At 28.9% G+C, this 20,358-nt stretch overlaps 1 protein-coding gene across 1 annotated transcript in view; it reads left to right on the top strand.

Annotated features, from left to right (window-relative positions):
* Nucleotides 1–20,358, top strand: part of Fife (regulating synaptic membrane exocytosis protein fife) — a 106,707-nt gene that overhangs the window by 80,260 nt on the left and 6,089 nt on the right. The window contains exons 9-14 of the mRNA XM_088193663.1: nt 6,297–6,511; nt 9,937–10,061; nt 11,210–11,393; nt 13,224–13,285; nt 19,815–19,996; nt 20,070–20,244. Of these exons, the coding sequence (XP_088049789.1) occupies nt 6,297–6,511; nt 9,937–10,061; nt 11,210–11,393; nt 13,224–13,285; nt 19,815–19,996; nt 20,070–20,244 (943 nt within the window). The remainder of the gene's footprint in view (nt 1–6,296; nt 6,512–9,936; nt 10,062–11,209; nt 11,394–13,223; nt 13,286–19,814; nt 19,997–20,069; nt 20,245–20,358) is intronic.

Genomic DNA, 20,358 nt, shown 5'->3' with positions numbered 1-20,358 from the left:
GATGAGCGATTCGATAAAACTCGGCGACTCATCTCAGATTTCAGGTTCAAGATTATTGTGGACGGTTTTAATTAAATTATTTGTAGCCATCCTTAGCTTCTATGTTTATTAAAAATTTATAGACGTGATATAAAATAATTATTATTTATACAAGCTAGCTGTCATATTAAAAAATGTCTTGACGGACCGTGTAGTAAGGAATGCTTGTATAATAAATTATCTCTATATGTATTACTTTGGATGAAGTAGAAATGCTTATTATATATTTTTTAAGATGTGATACAGCAACGAAACGTCATCTTTTGTCTTCATATTTGAGTCTAAATTTAGCTTTATCGGCCAAACTACGATCTAGTGACGCATAAGCTTAACTTTTTACTTATAAATAAGTTCAATTTTCATTCCTAGTACAGATTTTTAATCAGCCTAGTTTTTAGAGGTCCTCGACTTTATCATATTTTCTTTGATAATTTTTAGCTTCCAGATTTTAAATTAGCCAAATTTTAGAACTTTACTATATTATACAAATTGTTTTTACCTGACAATTATCAGCTAAAAATTAAATGGTAATATAAACTACGTACTACCACTGCAATTTTAAATATTAATTTTTCTTATAATCTTTACTTAATATTAACCCTTTGAGTATTAAGTATTTATACACATTTGTTAATTTGTTCATATAAACCTGGGAGAGAGTTAATTTTACGTATTTTTTCATAATTATTTCTGTTGTTTTTTATTTATTATTATTTTATATTGCATTTATAGTAAATTATAGGGAAAAAATTAATGATTTTCAACGTTTTATTTTACTTTATGTTTTATTAATTTATTTTAATTATTAAATTTATTAATTTATTTTACATAATTTTTTATGTATTTTTTAAAGCTGTCTTTTAAAAAAGTCTCTCCCGAATTATGCTTCTTCTTTTTGTTAATTATACACAACAGTCGCTAGCGTTCTCTCCGTTAAATTATATATTAATAAGTTTTATATTTAGTCGATGAATTAGTAAATCACAATGGACAAGTGATATGGGTTCGGTGAATAATACGCGAAAGACCAGTGTACAAATATCATACGAATTCTAGTGTTTTCATTTTACGGAAGATCAAATTTAGTGCTAATTATATAATTAAAATTCCGATCAACCATCACAGATTAGGTTCTCCTAGATTTTCCAAATCTCATAAATTAATATTTAAAGTAAAGTGGTATATGTGATCTTTAGCTGCAATAATATAATAGTTCAGACTTGATTATAATACATAATTGTGTGTCTTACTTTGTTAGAAGTTGTTGTAGCCCTGTAAAAAAATTACAATAAAGAAATAATTAATATGATATTTATTATGTCTTTAAGGATTTATTAAATAAATTAACTTTTATTGTCATGTATTATATGATTAAAATGTGTATCACACTATATACATATTAATTAAACTTTATCAGATTAAATTAAATATTTCCATTTAAAATTCAAGATTAAGATTTGAAAGAAACGTATAAAGCTTTGTTAAAAAATGTTTAAACCTAACGACGCGCAGATAATCACGATTTGCACACCCCGTCTTTTAGCAAACTTTCTTATCTTCCCAATCCATCCTGCGAGTCTGAATCCTTTTTCGTACGTATTCGAGAGCTCCAATTTGGCCCGTTAATAAAACTATATTTGGATTTATAAAGTTTTATGAGGCGTTAAATTGCAAAGTTAACTCCTCTCTCTATCACATACACACACTTCCATCCAGCTATCTCAGAAATGTATTCAATTTCAAAACGGTGTCATTTTCGCTACTTTCCCTCTGTATTATATTAGCTATATTTATATTTTTTTCTCAAAAAGGTAAATATGTAGCTCAAAGCAAGCCAGGAATACACTACCGTGTGGGCAGACTCCTGCGACGAAGAATTTAATTATACGCTAGAACGAGCCAGGCCACACTGACCTGAGGAAAGTGGAACGCTGTAAAGTTTATGTACACGTATGATTGTGCTAGGGGTAAAATTAGAATAATGCGAGCTCAAAAGTTTCGTTATATTGTTATGTGTCGTGCAAAAGCCCTTTTGAACACGCATATTTATATAAAACGCGACATCATAAGCTTTTCATAACGGTTACTAAGAACCGGATTATGTAATATTTCATGCGTAACTATGATACGTTTTATAATACATGGATAAAAAGCTAATTAAATATGCAGGATGCGACACAAAAAGGTAAATTAAGTCTAGAGCTTTTCTACACACAGAAACATGGAATAAATCAACCTCTTCCGGCGTTCCTCAAAATATTTGAGTAGATACTTTTGAAGAGCTTCTTGTTATTTGATATTTACCGGTTCTATTATTATTGCCAGTCTTTTTTTTTAAAGATGGTATGCGGTTTTTAACCACCCGTACAAATTGCATTCTAACGATCACTCTAGAGATCAACCCGTCTCGAAAGTGAGGCCACACATAGTATATTTACATAACAACGGAAGGGATATCTCGTGATCAAACAACTGCGTTAATAATAAAAATATATTGCATAAACTATCTTATAATATCATCTACCCGAAACGTTAATGAAAAACAAGTACCGCTGAAAAAACTACTTTTTATTTGGAAAGGACGCACGCTAAACAATACATTTTACCCGGTGCATATACTATTGTTGACTGGACCGTTCCTCTTAAAGCGTGAACACATTTCGGGTGGGTGTTCAAGAAGCAATGCAATTGGCTCACAAACATTCTCATCTGTGATTTACCAAAGCAGCGAACCAGCATTATAAAAAATGTGACACTTGGTCACAGAATAGGAGAGACACGAGAGACGTCAGCGAATTGTCCAGAGAGTATCACAAGAACACATAACGACAGATTCCAACTATTGCACCGAAATCACGGCTGACAATAATACAATTTGACACGCCAGCAAAGACTCTCTGACTTCCAAAATCTGCATTCCAAATCTACCCCCTGATAGTGACATATACATTTAGTATCTATATACCATGTATGTGCTAAATAGATGTATTTTTAGAGGTTCACGAGTATTGATATTTTTTTTATATTTTTGGAATCTCAGGATTCATCGCGATTTTCGCTTACTTTACGTTACGAATAATCCGTGACCATAGTTGAGCATCGCAGCCGAAATATAGAAAGAAAGTAAACAAAAATCGCGATGAATTCCGAGATTCCAAAAATATAATATTAATATTAATATATATATATATATATATATATATATATATATATATATATATTAAATATTGGTATTGTTAGTAGTAATTAAGTAAGCCCCTTACCACCCCCATGGCTTTAATGAACTTGTTGTTTTATATTTATTTTTTTATTAAATAATAATTTTTATTAAATAAATCGCAACAAGATTGTATGATTTATTAGTTATTAAATTTTTTAAGGCGCACAGCGAGTAATAAAATATATGTATGTAAATATAGTATATAGCAGTTTTATTTAAAAGCTTCGTGTTATACATTTTAAAACTTTTCAAAACCTACCAAATATCGCCTTTCAACATATGACTTTAAAAACATGCTGGCTTATATCATTCTAAAACGTATATACGAGAAACACGACATTCACTTAAAGCTTCAGTAAAAAGTTTCAAAGTTCCTGTCACGAATTTCTTCACTTTAACATATAACCAAGTTTAAGTTTCCAATTTTTGCGTCACAGTATATACAAAATGTTATATTTAATTTTTAAATATTAAAAGCTCTAAAAACATTTGTTATATAATAATGTAAATTTGTCGACCTTCGTTGTGCTAAATATAGCTCTTGCCAATTCGTATAACAAAATTTTAATAATAACACAAACGCCGTTAAAAACAAAGCTTTCAAACTTTTTCTGACGAGACGCTCTCAAATTATACAAAAACAAATTATATAGTCGTTTTCGCTTTCTGAATAAAAATGAGCATTCTGCGAGAAAGATAATAGTAACCCCGATTTAGACGCAACCATGTTCACACCATTTATCTACTTTATGCGCGAATCGTGGAATAATTTCTAAATATTTTCTTCTTTATATGTTTTGCCTATTCATATACGGATATATAATATATGTTATGTAATTCAACCTCAAATATATACAGGGTGAATCTTAAATTACAACACGAGTCAAAATAAGTGAAATTTAAACCTAAACTATGTCGCATTATTCAGCACCAAAGTGCTTAGTATAATTATAATTCAAGCTTTATACAATGTATACTTGGGTTTATACGATGATAGAAATAATTAACTAAAATTTTATTTTCAATTAAAAGTAAATACTCTTTCGTTAATATTTACATAACATAATTGCCCCCCGCAAAGAACAATACATAGTACCGATAAAACACGCGGAATGCGCAATTTTGTAATCTTTAGTTCATTCAGCGATTTTGCTTTTAACTCTTCTATGGTTGAAAAAGATCCTTTCAATGTTTATTTTTTTTTTTGCAAAAACAATAATGTTTAATTTGGTCATATTAATTTTTTATATCGATAACATATTTATTTGTATTATGTATCATGTCCCATCTCATATCTCATACAATTTGTGTATCATGTTGTGTCCTGTACAATTTGTGTAGTATTTTCTAGATACTTGATGCGCTACTATTCTTGTCTGTAACTCATATAATCCAATCGTCTATAAAGATTGAGTTGAACTCTACATTTCGGGTTTCGTAGTGGGACTATAATTAACGTGAAGAGGGAAGCGACTGCTTCTTAGGTACATTTAGACGTACCTTTTCTTTTTGCAAATTTCGATAAGATGTTAGACCTAGAAATATTTTTTTAAAACTACTATCTACTCGTTACATGCTTAAAATGTCGATCAAAATCGCTTTTTAAGAACCTTACGAGAAACAAACTTCTTCATCAACTTACCTAATAGTGATTTAACGATTACTAAGCATATTGTCTGAATTGTTTTATTTGTTACAGCTGGTAACTAAGTAGCCTATCTATCTTTGACGTCTTTATGACCCTCTTGAAAACCTTTGTGACATTTATAAACCCCTTGTTTGTATTAAGCAGTGACGGCAAACTTTTTGAGCTCGGTGTCAAAATTGTGAAAAATCCTTGTTCAACTCAAGTGCCGTGTTACATCTAGAAATATTCATAATTTTAGTTCGCGAAACTTACCGTGCGCTACGTCCATTTTATGCTCTACATCCATCCAAACAAGTAATTCGAATAACCATGGATGTTTTCGCACCACGCATACTCTAATTAATAAAACGCACCCGCAGAGACGTCGTACAGTGCACACTGAAGAAGTTGTTTCTGCTGTGGAGGACCTGAATGAGTCGATTCGCCTTCGTGCACAGTAATCAAAGCTGTGTCTATTCACTATATGGAAGATTTTGCGGAAAATATTGCCTTACAAGCTTACAAGATCTAGCTCGTGCAAGAATTGAAGCCGCTTGACTACAAAATTTTGTTCAGCGATGAAGCTCATTTTTGGTTAAATTGCTACATCAACAAGCAAAGTTGCCGCATTTGGAGTGAAAAAATCCACAAGCCATTATTGAGACGCCGTTACATCCACTGTTTGATGTACTTTATGGGCTAGTGAAATCACTGGTCCATATTTCTTCAAAAATGATGCCGGCCAGAACGTTACAGTCAATGGAGAACGCTATAGATTCATGATTACTGACTTTTTCGTTCCCTAATTAAATGGCATTGATATGGAAGAACTATGGTTTCAAAGAAAATTTGAAGGAAAAATTCAACGAGCACATAATTTCACATAATGGACGTAAATTGCCCTCCAAGATCATGTGATTTAACACATTTGGATTATTTTCTGTGGGGATAAATCAGAGACGATGGACGACTTGGAAGTCAACATTCGCCGCGTTATTGCTGACTCCGACTTAAATGTGAAACGACTTTGAAGCAAGTAGTCATTATTAAATTTATTTTTAGTAACTAATCATTTAAATATAGTATTAGAAATTCGCCAATGTCTTTTCTACTTATATTAATATATACTCATTTTAATTTCTTTGTCTTGTAAAAACAGGCTTTTTCACATCTCAATTTCATAACACATATTGATAAAATAATTTATAATAAAGAGAAATTTCCTCTCATGTCGAAATCTTCTCCGAGAAAACACTACACAGATTTAAAAAAAAACCTTTCAGCTATACAGTAAACGTTTCATGCTCAAATCATACCCTAAGCTCCTAAGCGCATCATTGTGGAATCGTGAGATCGAAATGTCCCAGTGATAGATAATGTATTTCCTTATAATAATATGTGTTTCTTTAGTCCTGATATCGCAGCCCTAGTCACAAGAGGAGCCATTCCTGCAACTCGCACAACAGTCAACGACGGACAGTGTCCCAGTTCTCCTCCGCTTCCTGCTCGCCAACAATCTGTAGATGGAGAAGCGATCCGAATAGTGATTCATGACGTTGATGGTGCTGGCGCTGCGAAACGTCGTGTGATACTAAGAAGAGACCCAGCTGACAAAGCTCATAGAAGTAAGTAACTACTGGCATATCCATATTAACCATAGCTAATAATTTATTATTCGGGTCTAAGCAGATTGAGACGATGGGGTGTAATCTCAAAAATGGTAAAACCGCATTATACTATATACAACATAATATGTATGTCTCTATATAGGTATTTCCCTCGGAGAATTTTACCTTTTGTACCCCCATGATATTAGACTTTATGATCCGAGGGGTAGTTCTCGCCTTGGCCCACGCGTGCCGTTTTAACGTAAGAAGAGGCACGCGAGGCATTCACACGAATACCTTGATTACAGAGTGGCTCAACACCAGCATAAGTGCCATTATTAGACTACGAGTAGCAACAGGTACGAAGGTTGCAAAATTGTTGGGCGGGCCGTGATTGTTGGTGTAAAATTGAATTAAAGGGCAGACGTATCCAGTTAGGGTATTTATATAATGTTAGCTGAACTATCTTGGTATGCTATCTAAAATACAGGACGATCCACTAAGAAAATAATAAATAAGTTTGATTTTTGACTTTATACATACATATGTATCTGCTGACAATCTTTAAATTAACAACGTCAATTTTATAAAACCCGTAGACGCATAGAATAAAATTCTCTTCATTTCTGCGCTTGTCAGTTGCTTTGCTTTGTTTCTTATAATATACTATCAAATCTGTACTCACTTTTATGTCACACGTCTAATATAATATCTTTCTTAATCCCTAAATATATATTGTACGTGTGGGACAAAGTAACATTTAACTAGAAAGGTTGAAGTTGTACCTGTTGATTTTTTTTAACACTGTGCTATAAAATAGTCAACATTATTTTATTGCCGTTTTTTTAAAGATACAGGGCCAATGTTACTTTTTGTTTATATCAAAGATAGGGATCAATATTGCTTGTTAAATAGTATTTTCAATTGAGCGGATTCTACGCATTATTGTATCGAAGCTTTTCAATAATTTATGTCAACTTAAATGATTTTTTAAATACACATTCTTTGAAATTTCCCAAATCTTGTGCAAATATGAAAACTATTTTAATAATGTGGTTATTTTCTAACTCAAGTTGTCCTTGTTATCGTTCGACAAGATAACATAAACAAAATGAAGGAGTGTGTCTAGACACTCTTTTCAATCATGCGTCTTGCTTGTTAATAAGCACCTGAGAATCTTTATTCATGAAACATTTTTTTTAAGGAAATGTTTTAGTGGATCATCCTGTGTATACATATGTATACAAGAACACTATTCAGATTTGATCAGCATGTTATTTTTGGGTGTTTGTATAATATATACACCCTAATCTGTTCGTCTGGGAAGTCGATGTAAACAAAGATGGGAGACGAGAAAATTGTCATATGTACATATATACATACATAATATGTACATATTATATTATAAGTACTTGTTGATTGTAAAATATTAGAGATCGTTTATTATAACTATTATTTATATTATCTGTTAAAGTAAATATTACATATAAAAGTATATATGGATATATGTGACGCGATTGAAACAATCAAATAGCAGTATGTTGCGACGAATGGACGGATAAAAAATATATAAAATTTTATAGAGGTACGAAATGGGAGATATAAGACCGAAAACAGGATCAAAAGGGAACGTTTATCAAACGGTATTGAGAAATATCGTTATAAAAAAATGTTCAGGGTCTTTAAATATGTACATAAAAAGCGCTCTTCAGAATTGACTGACAACCGAATCATCGTAATTATTTGCTTTACTCAATATAAAGCAAATTAGAAGAAATAACGAAGCAAGTAAATATTCATAATTGCTTTACAATCGTATATTAAAATTGTTGGGTTAAAAACCTTAATCTTAACGTAAAATATAAAAGTATCTGTATTATTATTTTAACATAAATATTTTTGCACTTCAGTTTTTATTATTTTTATGGAGAAATTTTCTAAGCACGTTTCTGGAACAAATTATACTTGTAAATCGAGATTTTACTGTAGTTAATGATTTTTTACAAAACATATCATTTAGTGAGATAATATTGAGTAAGTTTTTAATTTACATAATAATCACGACCATAAAAAATATTTATAATATCTTATATAGTAGGTATCTAGGATATGTAATAAATATTTTTGTATATAGTTCATAGTATATAAATATCTTACAAAATAATATACATACGTATTCAGAAATCATACCCATAGTTTAATATACATTAAACAATTAAAAAAATTGCTTTTAATTAAATTTGTAACAACGTACTAGTCATTTTATATAAATAGAACCCATATATTTGCCTTTATAGATTAAAATAAATGTACATATATGTTTGTATGTATATATAGTAAAACACAAAGCGTTTCAGAAAATTTATTTACTGAATCTAAAAATAGTAACTAAGGGCAAACATAGCAACATTGTGATTAAAATGAAGCTTAATAAGAGTTATACTTAAATGAGTATTTTTAAATAGATATAAATAATTATTGTTAAATACGTCACTCTAAAATATTTATTAATTAATATTTTTCTTTTTATCTGTATAAATGTGTAATTCTATTCTAAAAAAAAATGCTAGACACTACCCTGCAATTGATAACTTGTCGGTCTTTTTCTTTTCTTATTCTGTGTATGATCGCGATTTATAACTAGATGCTTATTAAAATATCCGTAACGTCTCAGACTAGTAACTGTAAGGTTGCGGGTTCGAGGCCCGGCAGTGACACTCAAATTTTATTTATAAAAATTCGCTATTATTAAATAAACTGGCCCTAGCTGCAGTGCAATCTATTAATTAAAAATTGTATTGCATATAACAATTTATAATTAATAATATAGATGTCACCAATTCCCAGACTTATGAAGGTATTTATTATGTCCGATTGACTTACTCAGTTGGTACAGATTTTCCCGTTGTAACGCATTGGGCTTACGCCTGTCAGGTTACAACCGATGATTTCATTAAATAAATAAATATAAAATAGCTATGTAATATTAGCTGTTTTTAATACTCATTCTGCGTACATTTTTATTTATTTACACTCAATTTTCGACTTTTCTGAAATTACTATGTATTTATATTAATAACTAATTTGTGCCTGTTTTGTATGAATTTTGCAAAAAGTATGTAAAAAAAACATACTTGCCATGTCGAACTTTTAATGAAATCCAGTTCGATATCTAAAGAATATAATTTAGACGAACAACTCTTTTATGATACATTTTTAAACGTAATATAACTGAAGCTTTGCAAAAAATGCCTATTGTACTAAACATTTAATAAAATAGGGTATATCTTATATCGAGATTTATATAATAACATTTGCTCCATTGTAAGCTGTATCATATTATTATATAGCAAGCTGTTGTCCCGTTTTCATTTCGAGAATGGTCCGCAATAAAAATTTAGGAGACGATTCCAGTCACTAATAGACCTTTTTTCCTTCTCTAGCCCGAGGATTCGGCATGCGCGTGGTGGGTGGAAAAGTGGGACCCGACTGCAGATTGTTTGCTTACATTGTATGGACTGTACCAGGTGGACCGGCTGAAAAGGGCGGTTTGCAGCAGGGAGATAAGGTACGCAAATTTTATATTTAGCTCGTCGATGTGAGCTTCAAATACTCGAACAAGGGTGGGTAGGCTTTCATATGTAAAACCATATCCCATATTCATAGGGTTTCTGTACCCTTATGATTAATACATAATATGAGAAGGAATCGTATTATTTTTCAATGTGTCTATGTAGCTGGTTATCCTTTATTATCATTAAAAGTTAAATTTTCATATGTATGGTAATTATGATGTTTAGAACATATTGAAGTTACCTTGTGTTTTATTAATTTTAGAATATTGATTGGAGATTATTTTTAATAACAATAACGTCAAGTGCTCGGCTAAGCCACTGAGTTTTACTGGTCCGAGGATCATTTTCTTAAATTTGAAGTACACTTTACACAAAATATATCTATTACTCATTAATAAATTAGCAATACGTTTTTACCAACAAAAATACATTGTATTGCAATAAATTAAGATTGAAATTAAATTAAGAAATAAATGTAGCTTTACTTTACATATTAAGATATATAAAATACGAGCAATTTCGTATATAATCATAAAAAAAACAATTACTTGTACAAAGCAACAGAGAAAATATATTAAAAAGTCGTATTTATTTGATATAAAATATTATGGTAAAAAATTTAAATGCCAAGCAGAGTATTAAAAACTCAGAGAAACTCTCAAACTTTATAGTTCAGCACCCTCAACATTTTCATATTTTTTTGCGATTACTTTATATGATTCATAATAATGATTACAGTGTTAATGCAGTTCCTATTTTTTGAAATAATTAGAATAAATACTAAGTATTTTAATAAAAATAAGTTAGAAAATCATTCTATGAATCCATGAAAATGTATATAATACGATTTAAATATATGATAATTAATTGCTTTCAGTGCGTTAAAATAACACAAGCAATACATTTAAATTACGTACAATACAGAGAATTGAGTAAGGCGTAAACAGTTAATGGAACACTGAAAATTCTGATTCTCACAAACCTTGAATGCTCATAAAGGGAATAATATATACAAAATACAAACGTTACACACAATGAACGTCTCCAGAGATGGAACAAACATGTTTTTGAGAAATTATACAGAATAACATCACAACGCTTATTAATGATAAATTATTATGCACCTTTTAATAAATTATAGGTTCTAGAATGGGGAGGGGTTCCGTTGACGGATCGTAGCTTTGAAGAGGTATGTTCTATAATGGACAGGGCTGGTGATATGGTTGAACTCTTGGTTGAACACGCTGCTGATCTCCGAATCTGTGATTTGCTGGAGGAGCCTCGTCGTCAAGATCCGCCTCAACCACCCTCAGGACTGGCGATAGGTAACGATTTAATTTTGTATTGCCTATTAGATTGTTTGGAAAATAATGACCAATTCTAGATACGTAATAACATTGCATAACAAGATATAATATATATGCTTAAAATTACAATCAAACTAGTTTTTCTTATAAGGTCATGTCCTAAGATATCATGTTTTAACTTTTTACTTTGACGAAATAATCAAGAAACATTAAAATAATTTTTATTATAATGTATGATTATGATCAATATTGCATACATTTATGACTTTATTTTTTGGTTTTGTACTCTCGATTATACGAGGAATGTTTGCAAAGATAAAACGCGAAAATCACAATTTATGTTTAAAGCATTTATTTTGGGATTGACTTATACCTTTAGAACGACCCTTAACAGTCCTTATGTCAGAGACGTGTCTGCTCTTTTTTCGTTACATAAATGCGAGCAGAATTTCCGATAGGTTTTATAAGATTAATCTATCGTTAAATACATAGCAAAACATTTTTAAAGTATAAGAGAAAATATAATTCCTTAATCACAAACGTAAGTTCTTTCCGTTTAAAATTCATACCGAATTTTAATACATTTTGCTTTTTCATAATGACATTGTCACAAACACAAACAAACTGATAAATTGCTGATTAATAGGTAGCAGTTTCTTTTTTGTGAAAAAACTTTTATTTTTTTATAAAGCATAATTATATGCCATATTTCACTAGGAACACTTAATAACAATCAATTCGAAATTAAGTATAATGTTTTGATTTATTCTTGAAAAAGTATGCTGATCTTAACTTTTTCATTACTATATTTTTTAAATGTAAATAAAAATTATATATATAAATAATTTTGTCATGTCTAAATATGTGTATTATACATATTATATACATACAGCACGAGAACGAGTTTAATTTTTTTCCTACTTAAAAAAAATACAATAAACCGAAATCGATTTTACAACTTTTAAAATATATAATCTCTTCAAATATCAATTATTTGTTACGTTTCAATATTAATTATAGAAAACGATAGTAAAAAGTACAGAAATAGACTCAAAGTTGACAAATTAAATTAAATTCAGAGCCAAAAAATTAGCATGAAATAAATCTAATACGTATTATTTAGCATAATCAACAATAAACTTGCTAATAAAGCTGTAGAAAAATTCTCAGCAAAATTTGGCTGTTTTAAACTTATCTTGTGATATTGTAATAAACTATGGAATAATTACATCAATTAATAGTAGTGCTTTTTATACGGTTTTACTAACTTTAAATATGCTTGAAGAATCACTATAAAAATAAACTAGACATTACTAATCCGGTTTATGTTCGAATTGTTTGACAGTGGATCAGATTTTCCCCGATCAAAAATATTGGAAAAAACACAGGATTGACAGCAACTATGTATTCACAAATTTAAGGCAGTAAAAATACCATGACTCATTTATATGGAAAATTAAACATTAACAGGACCGAATAAAAAATAAAAATCTTAAACGTCATCGTAACATTTTTCCATAAAAAATATGCGTAGGCAATAAAATTCATTTTAATGTGTTATTTTAAATTATAATAACGTGACTTAACGAGTATAGTGCTAAAAATGTGAGTTTATAGTGCTAAAAATAAAAATTACTTAGCGCAATACGTGTTAAAAGCGCAATAAACAATATTGCATACGCATACAACCGACCCTAATGTTACGTTATAAGTCATGATCAATTACATGAATACTATTTACTATGCTAGAAGCAAGAGTGCAATGTTATTATTTAACCCGTCATTATTTTCCAAAAAAATATAATACATTTAAATCTAATCTCTTATAACATATTTTTTTCCATCCAGAACAAACAGACACGGACAAGACTCCTTCGTCTCCTACGCGCCGAAAATTGCCAAAAACGCCGGTATAATATAACATAAATTTATTTCGGTACCCTCTATAATTTATTACACACACCGCTCGCTTTACGATTCACTTTCGAGTGTATCATCTCATGTAAAGGCATATTATCCTTATGAATATTTACTATTATTTTTTTTATATCACACAATCAATACAATAATTTTCGTTTGCATAATAATTTAATAAATAAAATATTTTTATTTTTAACGCTGCATAAAATAATATGCACTAAACGCAGTAAGTAATAACAAAAGGGATTAGTTTATGGATGCATCGTGTGTGTATGATACCCCGCAGTGAGCAAAGTCATACCTAAAAAAATGTTTATTATCAATATTTATAAAGTTCATTGTACACATATCTTCGATATAGTTTATGTTTGTACAACTGTAGTTGATAATGATGTATTTAAATAGCATTGAAACATATGTGTCATATTATATAATTATTATACACGCGCATATTTAGTTTAAAATAGGCTTAGTAAAATTGATGTAAATATGGCAAGCAATTTTTAGAATTTATTTTATTACTGTATCATACATAACATAACTCAAAATGTACTTATACGTAAATTAGTGGCGGCTCATCATTTAACTGTGGAAATGCAGCATCCCTAATATACTATAATATATAAGAAAAAGAAGTACAATGGGATTAAATGGATAGTAGTTATAATTAAATTTTCGCCACTGATTATTAATCTTAAATTAAAGGTTATAACACTGAATGTGTTTAGATTAACTGTATTTACACTAAAATGTGTACAAAACACTTTTGGGGTTATTTGTTGTGCCATATTATGTACGTAATATATATTTTATGTGAAACTTTCTTTTATAATAATATTGGAACTATATACGTACATTGAAACTATTCGATTTTAATGTTTGTATACATAATAATACTTATAATGAAGATTTGTGAATAAATTGTTTCATATATTTGGTATGAAATTTGGCTTAATAATATTTTTATACTCTGTGATGAAGCTTAGCTGACTTTTTATTACACTGACGAGACTCTACAGCTAAAAATCTATTTTATACAAGCTTGGGTTTCTAAGGTGAATAATGTGTGTTAAAAAATATTAATTAGTGTCAGTTGGGACAAAAGTGTCCTCGTCGATAGGTGCTATGTACTTCTTACTGTTGTGTATTTCTAGATTACTAATTGTTTTTAAAAAAGAAACATATTCTTCTGAAAATATCTACATACGAGTTTCGTGATACATTGACTGAAAGCTTTCTATGACCTTTCTAAAAGTAAAGCATTCAGAGGTGTGATTTGTTTAAATCACACATTACAGAGAGTTTTGTAAATATAAACATTCCCTATATATAGATATAAACGCAACGCGTATTTTCTGTAATCAAAAATCCTGACTGAAGATTTTTAATATAGAACTTTAGTTCTGTTGAATAAAATTTGTTTAAGAAAATATATAATATTGACTCAAAATTTACAGTATTTAAACGCATTAAATGTATATTATAATATGTATGTAGGAAATTTGTTCGATGAGTATTATCAATGAGTCGGTTACGTAATACTTTAATGTAATTTTTATTGATGTGTTAAATAAATCATAAATGTAAATGATGACATCTTATTATTGCACTAATATAGTTAAAACATATTTTAAATTAATGTTATATTATATAGCCTAATAATGAGGGAGAAGGTCTTATCTTGTTGTAAAATATTAAAGTCAGGATACAGATAAAGACTTCTCAGTTATTTGCATTAGTTATATGATTGATTATATATGCGAACAATTGTTTACTTTTTTATGGTTTTTGTTACACAAAAAAATAAATAATAACACACGCGGTTAAATTAAATGTATATCATAAGATGCGAGTTTAGAGAATTTTTATATATCACTGATTGATCTGTTCATTAAATAATTTAATTGTTATTTTTTTCTTTATTGTTTATAATTTGTGACTATTAGTATGTTTGTTCAACGGAGACTTTTGTAAGCCTGCAAAAGAAGATTAGTCGTTGGATTGATACGGTGAGAAAAATTAAAAATCATTATTAGGCACGGTGCGTTAACTGCATTCTTGAACTTTTTGATTTAGTGTAAATATTATACATATGTATATATATCAAAATTAATACGACACACTTGCCCTGCATTGTCCCGACTGGCACGATAATGAGATTATTTTTTGATTTAGTTTATTTGATATTTTTATTGTTAAGTGCAGTGCTTGTATGTGTTATGAATTGTATTTATTTAATATGTACACAAAAAACAATTTTATAGACACATACTGTCACTGCGCATATGCCTAACGCTGAGAAGTTTTTGCTCGTGTGCTTGCATTAGCCACTGACCTGACATTCTGGTCTTGCCTTAGAAATTTTTGGCACGTTGCACGTTCTAGATAAAGAAATGATAATATTAATACGAAATAATACATATTATAAATAAATAGGAAAAGCTAACACAGCTTACCGTAATAAATTGTGATGAAAAGATATGCATTTGCGCCAGATGCATGATGAACCTTAACCTTAATCCATAAATAAATATTTTATATATCTAATGAATAACCCTAAGTAAATATTAGGATTGTATATTTAATACAAATATAAGAATGAAACTATGTAAAGGTATTCTTTAAGCTCCCATAATTTTAAAAGTTTAAAAGAATATCTACTTATAAAATGTATAGTATTTCTTATTACGCTACATTATTATAACTAAAATTGAAATTAATATAAAGGTACTACGATATTATTAATAATAAATTAAAAGGACTCAACTCTCAATATCCATCAATTTTAATTAATATGATTTAAGTCAGGTGTAACGGTATTATAAATTTAATTAAAAATATTATATAATAAATTTAACTAATTTTTTTATAATACAATATTATGTAACATATTAAACAATTTAGTATTCATTGGCTATACAATTAATTTGTTGTATAAACCATATTAAAATGATTGGTTTAGTTCTATAATATAAATAAAAAAAAATATATTCCTTCACAATAATAATCTTAAGACAATAACATTAACTGACGGCTATGTTTTATTTGCGTTAACACAGACAGTTCAAGAGCTATATAAGTATATCGAATCTTTTCCTAAACTATGAATAATGATGAATTGGATAGTTCTCGAAATAATTGTGTTAATCTAAATAGAGTATAGTATCCAATATACTTGTTTACTATCGTATTTTCTGTAAGTTTATGTGAGTTTTTTTAACAGTAATGACTTCAGGAGAAGCTTAATTAAATTACATAAAATACATATATTTTTTTCTCGAAATACAATGAGTACAATACATTTTTTCCTATATAAATCTACTTTATTTTTGTTACCCTTGTCGGGAAATAAAATTTAATACACCTCACTTATATTTTTCAAAAATTTAAAAATAAATGTAATAAATATGAAAATAAATAAATTAGCAATCTATATGGTTCTTTACATACATAGAAAGCATGTGCTATGTCAGTTATTTAAAGGTTTAATATTAATATTCACAATTTATATTTAGCGAAAATGTAATTAACTTATGAGTCAAAGAAGTAAACCAATCATATATGGAATACTTTAAAAAATCTAAACGATTAAATGCTAATAGCTCGTTGAATTTTAATGGTACAGAAATCAATTATTCAGTCTTCGAAGATTGCAAAAAAAACCGAAGTTTTGATAAAGGAGAGAAAAATTACACAAATTTAAAAAAGCCTAGATAAAAAAAGCTTCCATTAAGTGCTTTATTTGATCTGTAACATCAATAAAATTATATTATTTTCTGTATCTTTAGTTTGTGATATATCAGCATTTGATCGTAATGTTATTTTGAGCCATCTATGTACTGCATATAATGTAAGTTCATGAATTTTGTACTGTTATACATTTAAGAATCACAATACTCAAAATGTCTTGTTCCTGTCATTGAAAATGTTTGATATAGAAAATCCTATGTGTTAAGTTTTTATTTAATATATATATATAGCTTGGAAAAAACATGATTTACGTCAAAAATTATTATTATTTATTTTTTAGAATATCCTGTTTGCGAATAAAAGTAAATATCTAATATCATATAATTTATATATTAATCTATTCTACTTACATATATTAGTATAAGTCATGTTTTTAGCAAGCTATGTATATATAATAATAAATAAAATCCAAAACAAACCTTGAAATGAACAATGAAATACCTTATGCATGTAAATTTTAACTTTTTTATCATCCATCATCGTTAAAGATATAAGATAATCATATAAATTTGATAATGAAATAAATACGTATGCAACAATTGTCGCATGATTTGATCATGTTTTGTGTGATGAAGTGAGTCGTGAGATTATTATTTAATTATATACCTAAGTGCCGATGAAAAATAACTTTCATTTCAGTGTTAATGTATAACTTAAAAATATTATATAATGCATTTTCACACATTGCATGTAGAGAGAGGATCTAATGAAATATGGAAATGATTTTAGTTAGCATGGAGTTGAGTCAGTTACAAAAAAAATAACTGAAAGAACTGATTTTGTTTTCGAATCATACTCATTTGTGATGTGCAATCATAGTGTTTTAAAAAAAGTGTTATGAACTCAAAACACGTGTTCCAGTGGTGTGCATTCATTATTGATATATGAAAAATATAGGTGAATCGTTTTATCTCTGCTTAATAGTCTTGATAATGTTTTGTAAATTATCTAAATTGTAATTCGTACGCTTTCGACAATCGGATTTTTTTGGCATTCAAAATTGTGCAGGTGTCTTAGAAAAATAGTTTTAGCACGCTGTTTCATGTCCATGTAATCACAAGCATAAGTTTATCCCATCCTAATGATCCATTAATACATTTTGGTAAGAAACAAACATTTGCCTAAACGGCTTTTGCTAATGATTATTTTAGTAATAGTACAATGATTTTATGATGCATTGGCTGTATACGTGATACATAAAAGTGAACTATTCCTAATCCCAAAAAAGTATATCTTCGAATCAACAAAATATGCCAGAAAAACATTTCTTGTTTTTCAACCCATAATATAGATAAATGTAACTGTAAATTTCATGTATATTTTTCTATACTATGACCCTCAAATATTTTTTAATAATATTCATACCTTAGGTGTGCTATTGCTATGCAATCTTAAAATATATTTTTGTACAATATTGCATATTTCATTCAAATATTATAGCGATATGACTTAAGAATTGAAAATAAAATAAAATAAAGTCCAGATCATCGGTCCAATATTAAATGCGCCATTTTTTTATTGATACAAATATAAATAAAATTCGTGAAATATATTTATGCTTATTAAATATTAATAATAAGTTTAATAAAAACAATAAAATATTAAGTGGTATAAGGATAGAAAAATAGATTGTTTAATCGTATGGTTATATTTGAATACTTATATGAATTATATATATATTTATAACGATATAGATAATAAAAAGCGCATATAAGTATATCTCTAAAAGTGATATATAACCATATTTTTATATTTATTTATAAAAAAGTAATCACAATCTTATAAATCGGGACATATTTTTGAGTATGAAATTGGTGGCATAAAACCTCTCCCCTTAACTCTTCTTCCCTCGGTATTTACATATTAATAAAAAATAGAAAACAGTATTATATGCCTAGAAAAACGGCAAATTGTACTATATCATAACCTTTTTATAGTGTGAAGAAGTCGCCCATTTATCTGGTGAACCATGTATAAGTAATAAATATATTTTAACCTCCTAATAATACAAGAATATATTGGAAAGTCCATAAATTATTTAATCTTCTAACTTAATTTATTTTGTAATTCAGATAGCATAATATTTTTAAAACAGTTTTATAAAAAAACGTATTAGATTTTTTAGTATTTTTTAAAGAGGTCGTCAGTGACAGTGGCTGGCTTTCTACATTAGTCTTATCTTTATCATACACGTAAATTCTTTCTTATTTTATTTCACGACAGAATTTTCCCTCGCTTTGCTTTTTTATTTCTATATTTATAGGAAAAAAATTGCAATTAATATAAATTTAGAACTGTTTTTGCGATTTTTAACATACTGACACCTATCATGTCACGCTGATCGTTTAGGAAATTATAATGTTAACAGCGGAGTAAAAAATAAAAACTTAAATCGCGATACTTCCAAATCTTATCCCTTCACACCCATCAGTTCACGTACTTTTGTGTCGCAGTCTACATATGATAAATTAAGGTGTTTACAACCAACAATATGCTTAGTAGTCCCGTTACTGCACACCACTGATTTTTTCATAAATATTCAAAGGGCATGCGACATGTTAATGATGACGCTTAATTTACTATCATTAACTGTATGCATGGTGATGAAAATTTTACATAAATCGAACGCAAGCGCAGTAGTTCTTTTAGTAAAGTTCTGTGTAAATTAAAAATAATATATTATAAAAAGAACTACTGTGTTTTTTATCATAGTGGTGTATGTGTACTTAAAAGTTATAGATATGATTAACAGTGCTTTTTCAATTATAGGAACAAATAGCGAGGGCCAAACTAGTGACTGGAAGAACTCAACTGCAAGTTTGGTATCATGGTGAGCGTCGAGAGCTTGTGGTGGCCTTAATGGCAGCTGATGAACTGGCTGCGAGGGACGATTCCCTGGGTTATGGGTCTTTGCCTGAAGCATATGCTCAATTGCGCTTATTGCCAATACAGTGTGTTATCAATTTGTGTGTTTTATTTTTATTTATTATTGAATACCACATATTCATCGTTGCACTATTTTAGGGACAATAGCGAAGTAATGCAGACTGCCATTGCACCTGCATCTCAGAGTCCCATTTGGAATGCTACGTTAACGTTCACGGGTGTTTCTGGAGCAGAATTAGCTGGACGTAGCTTGCAAGTTACACTATGGGATCTATGCCCCCAATCTGAACCTGTCTTTATGGGTGAATGTACTGTGAGTATAACAAAAGTAAATCATTTTAATTTTTAGTTAGAGATAAGCAACTGGTAAAAGTGCAAGAATAATTTCACATAATTTTGAAGCTAACATAACTATGTACTAATGCAG

Source organism: Plectrocnemia conspersa, unplaced genomic scaffold (genome assembly GCF_051122295.1).
Source record: "Plectrocnemia conspersa isolate PC_06_02 unplaced genomic scaffold, ASM5112229v1 ptg000009l, whole genome shotgun sequence".
In the NCBI taxonomy this organism is placed as follows: domain Eukaryota; kingdom Metazoa; phylum Arthropoda; class Insecta; order Trichoptera; family Polycentropodidae; genus Plectrocnemia; species Plectrocnemia conspersa.
The sequence above is the reverse complement of the archived record's forward strand: the minus strand, read 5'-3'. Positions and strand labels throughout refer to the sequence as shown.